Consider the following 8,935-nt stretch of genomic DNA (forward strand, 5'->3'; position numbering starts at 1 on the left):
GCACATTACAGAATATATAATAAAAAATGTATATATACTCTGCATTGTGCATTCCATAATGTATTTTTGGATCCATAATATAATTATTAATTTGAAAAGAAGTATTCATTGTTTATTATTATTATTGGTTGAGATATGGCCAGGACCAGAGTTGGATCATCATCATAAGCGCAAGTTAGTGTCGGTCAATAGAAGGGATATAAAACAAGTTTATATTGACCACATGGCTTGTAGAATGTGGGAGGATGAGGATGAAGAGGAACTAAAGTTGGTCTCCTATGGACGTAAGTTAAGTAAGTTTGGAATCTCTCATTCTCAAATTGAGGCTACGATGCTTAATACCAGGTTGTTGTAATTGTGCAATGTTGGTTATGAGATCGTTGATAAATTTCATACCAACCTTTGTTGAAAGATGGCATTATCACACCAACAATTTCCACCTCCCATGTTGATGAGATGACCATTACTCTAGATGATGTGCCTGCACTGTTGCATCTCCCAATTGTGGGACAGTTTTGTTCGTATTTGACGTTACATTTCACATTAATGTCATCGTTGTTGGTTTAGCTGCTTGGAGTAGATTTTGATAATGTCGCAATAGAGTTGAGGTAGTTTCGTGGTGCTCACATCTGATTAAGTTGGTGGCACGAGGTGTACGAAGATTGCATCGTACACCACATATAGGAGTTCGTCACTCACGCTTATTTGTTGCATCTAGTTACGTGCACAATTTTTACTAATAAAAGTCTTACATTGTTTAACATGTTGTACTTGTCCTATTTATGAATTTGAGGATATGTGGCAGGTACGCATGTGGAGTTTACACACTCAGTCATATGTATGACCAACTTGGTGATGCTTGACAAAGCAATTAAAAGGTCATGTCATGTTGTTAAGGTAAATAATATACATAAATTGAACAATTTAGATTTATTTTCAATTAAATATATAAATAATATTCGGTTCATTTGGATCAAGTGTAGAAATATGAACACTACCTAGAAATGGGAATCGGTATATCGCTCTCACATATCAAGAGCTTCTCCTCCCTTGGGCGTGCCATTATGTCATCAGACGCCACATATGTACAGTTGTCATTGTGAGGGTCTAGATCAATGATTTTACCCATGTTGTGATGCTTTCATCCTAGTCAGACATTTAAGACATGGTCATTTTCTCAAGATATATCTAGTTTGGGATGTGTTCACAACGTCATTTGCCAAAGTGTGTTATGCGTCAATTTGGCATGAGTAGACAATTCCTCAACCTCCCCTACCTTTTGAAGGAGGTGGTTATTGTCATTGATGATCGAATGTTGCACTTTGTCGACCATCTTGTTACTAGTGTGATACTATTTCACATCCCTCAGCATGTGCAGCCAAATACATGCACTGGTTCAGATTAGTGTCACACTCATATATACTTTCTTGGGCAAACAAAGATTGATTATAAGTATTGTATCGTCGTTCCAGTAGGAATATGTTTGTCCAATAAGTTATTTTCATTACTACGTTACTGTAGTTTCTTTTTTAGTTTTCAGATGTCTAATATAATTTCAGTTAATGCAAGATATATTCAACAGGATCATGCACGCATAATCGACTGTGGACATATGACAAAAAGTACTCTAACATGATACAAAACCAGCAAATCATTGTAGTTAGCCTATGTAAAAAATCTAAAAATATCAAATTATTTTAAAAAAATCTAAAAGTAATGTAATCCATAATGTATAATCTGAAATACAAAAGATATATTCCAAAATACACAATTCAGAAAATATTATGAACTGTGCATTATTAAATACATTTTTTTATTCTGGATTTTACATCTCATTATATAATTTTAAAACGGTAAAAATGAATTTTCAGAATATATGAAAGTGGCATTTTAGACTATGGGGGTCCAAAACGCAACTCCCCTATTATAATTCAATGTCTCCCTCTATAATAATTCGATGTCTTCCTCTATATCATGTTTTCTTCTAGCACATCCATCTTAGATTAGAAAAATCTAAATTCTACGTGATTCAGATTTCTAATTGAAAATATACGTATAATTTAAAATATGCTTACAAATTTAAAATTCTATTTCGTAATCCAAAAATATATAGGTTGTAACATTTCCGAAATCAGAAATGCATTCCACATTTTTTTATATAATCTAAAATATATTTTGAATATATCCAGATTATGTATCCCAAAAATTTATTTCAAATTAGATATGCATTATAAATTATTCAATTCAAAATATGTTTAAATTATACAATTTTAAATATATTCCATGAATCATTCAAGAAGTATCGAAGTGTCGAAAGAAAATGCCCTATTATAAAATAGCATGGTTAGGGTAGGTTATTTTCTTCTCAATTTCCTTTTTTTCTCTTTTTATCCCGCTTCTGCATTTTTCCTTTTTTTCAACAATATTCCTTACGGGATTAAATTTAAAAACATTATTTTGAATTTAAATAAATGTTTTATATATTGTAATGTATCAAATAATTCCAAAAACAAATTGTGAAACTGTAAAAACTTTGGGATGGGAGTTTTTGCAAATTGGAAAACTACTTTCTTCAATTTGAAAGCACACAGATAGAGTCACTGAAACTGTTCTATTGGTACATTAAAAAGGTGAACTAATGCTAGACAAATTCAATATAAAAATGAGTATTTCATTTGAAAATAAGAAACATTCATGTAATTTTGTCAGATCTAATGGACAGTTTTACATAAATAAAACAAAATTAAAGACAAGAGAATAGATAGACAAGGGTTTTCAAAATTGTAGGAATTGCATAGAAGGTGTAAAGTAAAGCAATTAATCAATTAAAAAATGTCAGTTTTGATGAAATAAACCAATTGTTAACAAATTATTGATTCACAAACACTTAAGAAATAGAGAAGTTGGGGGTGGGGTTCATCAGGGAAGAAAGACAAAAGAACATAGGCGAGGGGAAAATATGTGTACTTCCACAGCCATACTGTTGAGTAAAATGTCAAGCACAAAATATGAATGTCAATTGAGGGGCATAAAGTGAAGCAACAAAATTAGACTCACTAGTAAGCAGGCAGGAGTTTTCAAAAGGCTCCTTGCCCTCAAACGCTCTTGCATGTAGGATCAGGTAACGTTAGACAAAAAGAAACTGAAAAATTCCAATCCATTTGAAATGAATATAACGCTAGACAAGAGATGGCATATTTTGTGCTTCACTTGAGCTCCGTTTGGACTTGTGCTTTGATTTCTTTTCCCGCTTCTTGCCCCTGTAAACAAAGCCAAAGTTATTAATACAGAACAAAAGGTTTTTTCTTTTTGGTGGATTTGTAGGCCGGCATGTAATTCAATATAAGGTTGAAGGAAGTACTCGTCGTGAGAGCTATGACCCCAACAAGACTTCAGTTTTCGGTTGATATGCTTCAATTCCTTCTCAGACGGAATTTTGTATTTTTTAACCTGCATACATATCCAATGCCACAATGGTCCACATGTAAAACAGAAGAAAAACCACAATTGCTGCCTAATACAAAATGTTTATTCGGAATTTCACATCAGTAGTTCAGTTTAATCACAAATATCAGAATAAGAAACAATTACACAAGAATCAATTGCATGCAGTGATTCATCAAGCTCGGCCATTGTATGCATGGAATTCTGACGGGAAAGAATGCTCCCAAGATAACTGCAATTAAGTGTCGGCATAAAGACATAAAGAGTGAATATATACCACAATAACACATCTCAGGCAGGCCATTTTGTTACACGACTTTGTAACAGATAATAAAAGGGAAAAGAACAGGGGGAAGGTTCAGAATAAATTATCGGAAATAAACATGTGAAGCAATTATTTGTACCTATCGAAGTCAACGACTTTGTGCAGTGCATTTGAGTTACCCAGAGCAGCCAAGGCCAACTGCATCAGAAGAACCAAACAGGTAGGGTTAGATTTTGATGTAAAATGGTTTAAAACAAAGCTGAAGTAGAATATTGATCTAGATTGACTAGAAAATGTTTAGTTGCAAATCAGTAATTGAGAGGTATAGCTTAGGTTTTTTGTTTTGCTGATGATATGGAAAACCTGGCAAGCATATTTCTAATTTTGAAACAATCAACTGATATTAAAGAATAATGATAACGGTGAATCAATATATATGTGAAGTGATTAATGGGTGACTAATCTTTCTTAAATTTAGTTCATTAATTTTCACTAGCCTGGGTTGTGATTTGTGACATGATTACTTGATTTTGGATAGTACACTGACCTAAATTAATTACAAAACATGCAATTTTTTTATTTGAAATCCTTCCTAAAGGCAAAAGAGAACAAGGAAAACTTGTGTTGTGGCTGCTGTCAGTAACAAAAACACTGCTAAAGGGACTCTCTCTCTCTCTCTCTATTTGTCTATATATATAGATAGGGAGATTATTTTTAGAATACCTGCCCAGGAGGAAATAAAAGTGGTGCATCTGTAAGCATCATTTTATCAACTTCCAACCTTGCTGTCTCTTGCAAAGTCTATATAACATCAACAAAAAATTATCAAATGCCAGTGAACATGCCCAAATAAAAAAGATGCATGAAGTTTTTATACCTAGGGAAGTACATCGGTTAAACATATACAAAAAACATTGCTCCGGAAGAGAAGGGAATATAGGAGCCCATCAATACACACATATTGGAAGTTCATCATGAAAGAATCAGATGTGAGAATGGCCCACGTTGACCTCTTCACACCTTTCATTTCATATGTTCCGAGTGTATAGAAAGAAATTGCCCCAATAACTTTTGTTTTTATGGTCCTTTATACTCAATATTTTGCTAAATGCCAATTAAAAATAAAGCAATATATTTACATTTCAAGTAGAACAATGATGGATGGAGACCATTTAACTGCAAGCTATGCAGTTCCCAAACATAAATTATTTAAATTCATTATGTTTTAGAATAAATTTTAGTTATAGAAAACGAATGACTGGGTATATTAAAAAAATATTCTAGTGCTTAAATTTTAGAGATATTTGAGAAAAGAAAGCAAAATTATGCTTGTTTACAATCATAAAAGACAGTTCTAAAAATAGACAATTATTACTACAAAGCTATTAAAAATGCCTACTAACTAATTTTCAATCAAATTTTAGATTCTTTTCAGCTTCTTACTATTTTGAAAAGTTGAAGCACATGCATGAAAATCTTAGTAGTGATTTATTTGAAAATAGTTACTTTTATGAAAAGAGCAAGTAGCAAACAGCCCCAATTACCACCAATTGTCACAGAAATGGGGGGTGGGAGCGAATGTTACAAGACAGTCTACAAATAAATAAAAAGCAAAAAGAGTTCCATCTACTCACAGTCACAACAATGTGCTCAGCAAGATATCAATCAATTTCGTTGGACAATAGGAATATAAGTAAGTACCTTGAGCATTTGAAGCTGATCATCACCAGCATTGCAAAATTCCTGTCTATGCCGATAGATATTATTTTTAGCATAAAATAAAATCACTAAAAAAACACAGTTTATATCAGCCAAGTCATGAAATTACTAATCCAGAAAAAGAGTAACTGTGATATTTATTAACTTTCTGAGATGCAAAAATAATTTAATAAATTTAACATTTTAAAAAAAATCCACTCAGGCCAACCAGACAAACCTCCATATCATTTATAAAACCTTCAACTGAGCGATATGGTGCGTAAACAATTAGATCAAATTCCAAACTCGGCAAAACAAGGATTTCATGTCAAAGATGAACAAAAACAAAAAATGAGAAATAGATCATTTTCTTATTTGGGGCCTATCCATGCCTGATAAACTATCATCTCATTATTGAGAATCATTTGATGATCCTGTGAGATCCCCTTACCAAGCTCCTCAGCTGACACATGATTTTCTTCTATCTTACAAGCAGCATATATGCAGGTCAACCTGAGAAAAATTCAGTCTGATACACTGAAAACTAACAAGTAAAACAGAAAGATTGAAAAAATATATATAAATAACCATACAATCCATCAAACTTATGACAGCTAAACAGGTGATCACTCAAACCAAACCATACAAAATAAGGAATTAGATCAAAAGGATAAAAATATTAACCAAAAGAAAAACTAATGATCAATCCACAGAAAGTATGTGGCGCACCAGGTGCAATCATCCAACCAATATCAACATCTAAAAATAAATAAAGTAACAAAGTCCCTATAATTATGAATTTAAATTCCATCGTAATATTGTCAAAAGTACAAGTGTGATCTTCATCTTTAGACTAGAGGTTCTCATAAGACTGACTGAAAGCAAATCTTACATAATATGTTTTGGTTGATGTTCCATCACCGACCATTGTAGATAGAATCTTTTAAAATAGATGAGGGCTGTTGCCTGTATATTCCAAACTAATTAAAAAAATGATAATAGAAAACAGTGTTGCCCTAATCAACTCATCACAGACTGCTTTACAAATCACAATTACATTTAAAATATCTGGAGGATGGCTTGCATACCTGGATTTTATGAGGGAAGCGAAAATTGTTACATACTTCTTGTAGCTTGTTTTCATAAAATACCCGTATGCATTGTTCTTCTTCAATACTAAGAGGTTTTGTCCGAGAATGCTTCTCACCTAACGAGAAATACTACCCATGTGAACAGTAGAAAATAGAAACTCACACAGACAATCAGGGGGAACCAAAACATAATGAAACACTTTGAAAACAATTATTAAAAGACACATTATTGTCTACATATTGAGATAAAAGTGAATCAAATTTGTGGAAAAGACATTACCAGTGTCTTTTGCAGTCATCTGGGGTTCAGGATATGAAATGAACCATCAACATCTACTTCCATTAGAGTTGCACCATACTTGTTTAAGAGATTAATAGTCATCAGCAGCCAAATAACAAACTTTTATAAAATATTATACAGTCGTTTATATGGAGCTTATTTAAATTTATGACTCCCACAGGCTCTTTTTAGGTTGTCCAGAAATTTCTTGGTGTACCATATCAAAATAAACCCTTCAAATAACTTATTCCAGCAGTTTATCGTCAAATTTATGGCATATGTTCTAATGTGACAAGAGCTTCTTAAATAAATCAAGTTGTGCACCCAAACCCACCAACCCAATTTCTGTCTACAAGTTATAAGGAGAAAACAGCACCCAAAAGGCCACATTGTTCACAAAAATATGCAACAACAAATACTATAAGGTTGTATGGTCCTAAAGCTTGCTGGTTAAAACTTGCATTAGTTTATGAAGATAATTATAAGGCAAGGGAAAAGTCTGTATACCTTCTCTAGAATTTGTTTGGCTCTCTGATTAGCTGCTTTATATTTCTCAACCTAAAATCAAAATAGATATAAGAAAAATGAAACAGTAAACTGTACAAATAATATAACATAAAATAGATTTTCTATTTCCCCTCCCCTAAAACTCCCTCTTGCACAGAAAAATTATGTCAGCCTCATTTGAGGTAGCAAAAGTGATTATGAATCTTGATTTTAAATGAATAGCAAAGGCAGAAGCGAAGAAAATTACCAGCTGTTGAGGGGAGAAAATCCACTTCACTCGATGAGTAGAGGTCATAAAATCAGCCATGGAGAATGAGAGCCCTAACTGAACTGCTTTTATGTTTGATTCACAAATAAAAAAGGACAAGCACAGATTAAGGCCGAGGTTCTCCAAGCTGAGGTCGTCAGATAGCAATGTCCGTGATGAGGAACCTTTAGAAATCAACATTATCAAACATAGGAAATTTAATCGGTAAGTATTGTTGAATACCTAAAACCAAAACTAAAACTAATAAAAGAAATAACCATATATGTTTTTCTTTTAGAATGACATATTACAACTACAATGAAGGACTCTATGGCCATTAAAGTATTAAAAGAAAGGTTTTCAACTGATTCTGAGATTTTTAACCATATAAGGGGTAAGTTAAAACAAAGGTATTAGGGGTAAGTTAAGACAAAGGTATAAAGTAATAAAACTAAACAAGATGATGAGGAATTTAGGTCACTATTACAGGATTTTGTATTAAAATGCACTAAAAAATACAGTTGTTCCGGCCTCCCACAAAGCATCAAGTGTGTAGGAAAATACAAAATAATTCAGCAATTGCGAATTATACATTACTCTCCGTTAACTAGTATTCCAGTGTCAGAGTGAATAACAATAACACATGAATATTAGACAATCTTCTTGAATTTAAGGATAAGATATCTGGATGGATAGTTATAAAAATCTATACATATATGCAAACTATTGGCAAAGAAAGAGACAATAAATCATCTTTTACGATTTTATTTCTGTAAACCCTACTGTTGAAGCAATGTCATAGCAGACTTTGGTCAGGGTAGAAGATACCAAATCAATGAAAATAGCTCTAAGAATTCATATATGCATTCGAGCCCTAACATTGAAAAGAGAAAACGAAAAGGGGCAAGTGCGAAAATAGTGACAAAGCCGCAGTAGTCCAAAAATTGGAGAGTAACAGGCAATATAACAAAATCAACAGAAGACTAGCAGAAAGATTTGAATTATAAAGATTAAAAAAAGTAAGATAACTGAAGTGAGAAGAAAAGTGATTTACAGGGGCAGACGAACAGCGAAGAAGAAAGGGTGCAATACCAGTGGTGGTGGTGGTGGTGGGAAAAATTTGGGGGAAGGGACGCAAATGAGGATGATTATGTTTTTTTGTATTTGGCTTATTCTTTAACCAGCAAAAACACAGCATCAATGTGTATTTAAAAAAAATAACTATGTATAAAAAGTATACAATATCTTAAATATATACATTTTATGTAACATATGTTAACTATGTAATCTTTAGTGTGAACTTTTATTTATTTTTCTCATAATTGTATTTTTTTTCTTTTTTCACTCTATTTGTGTGATAAATTATCTTTGTTAAATCCATGGGATCATTGAAAAGTACATCA

At 32.5% G+C, this 8,935-nt stretch overlaps 1 protein-coding gene across 1 annotated transcript; it reads right to left on the minus strand.

The window, feature by feature from the left end:
• Nucleotides 1-2,943: 2,943 nt before the first annotated feature.
• Nucleotides 2,944-8,733, minus strand: LOC137829819 (cyclin-H1-1). The gene is given in 15 exon segments (XM_068636760.1): nucleotides 2,944-3,260; nucleotides 3,362-3,450; nucleotides 3,592-3,676; nucleotides 3,849-3,907; nucleotides 4,433-4,510; nucleotides 5,411-5,452; nucleotides 5,646-5,714; nucleotides 5,800-5,920; nucleotides 6,300-6,373; nucleotides 6,496-6,614; nucleotides 6,779-6,817; nucleotides 6,820-6,856; nucleotides 7,286-7,336; nucleotides 7,533-7,717; nucleotides 8,625-8,733. Coding segments are annotated over 15 exon segments (1,236 nt in total). The 5' UTR covers nucleotides 8,731-8,733; the 3' UTR covers nucleotides 2,944-3,178.
• Between the last annotated feature and the right edge of the window lie 202 nt (nucleotides 8,734-8,935).

The sequence above is a fragment of the Phaseolus vulgaris genome, chromosome 7, assembly GCF_000499845.2.
Source record: "Phaseolus vulgaris cultivar G19833 chromosome 7, P. vulgaris v2.0, whole genome shotgun sequence".
NCBI classification, from domain to species: Eukaryota; Viridiplantae; Streptophyta; class Magnoliopsida; order Fabales; family Fabaceae; genus Phaseolus; species Phaseolus vulgaris.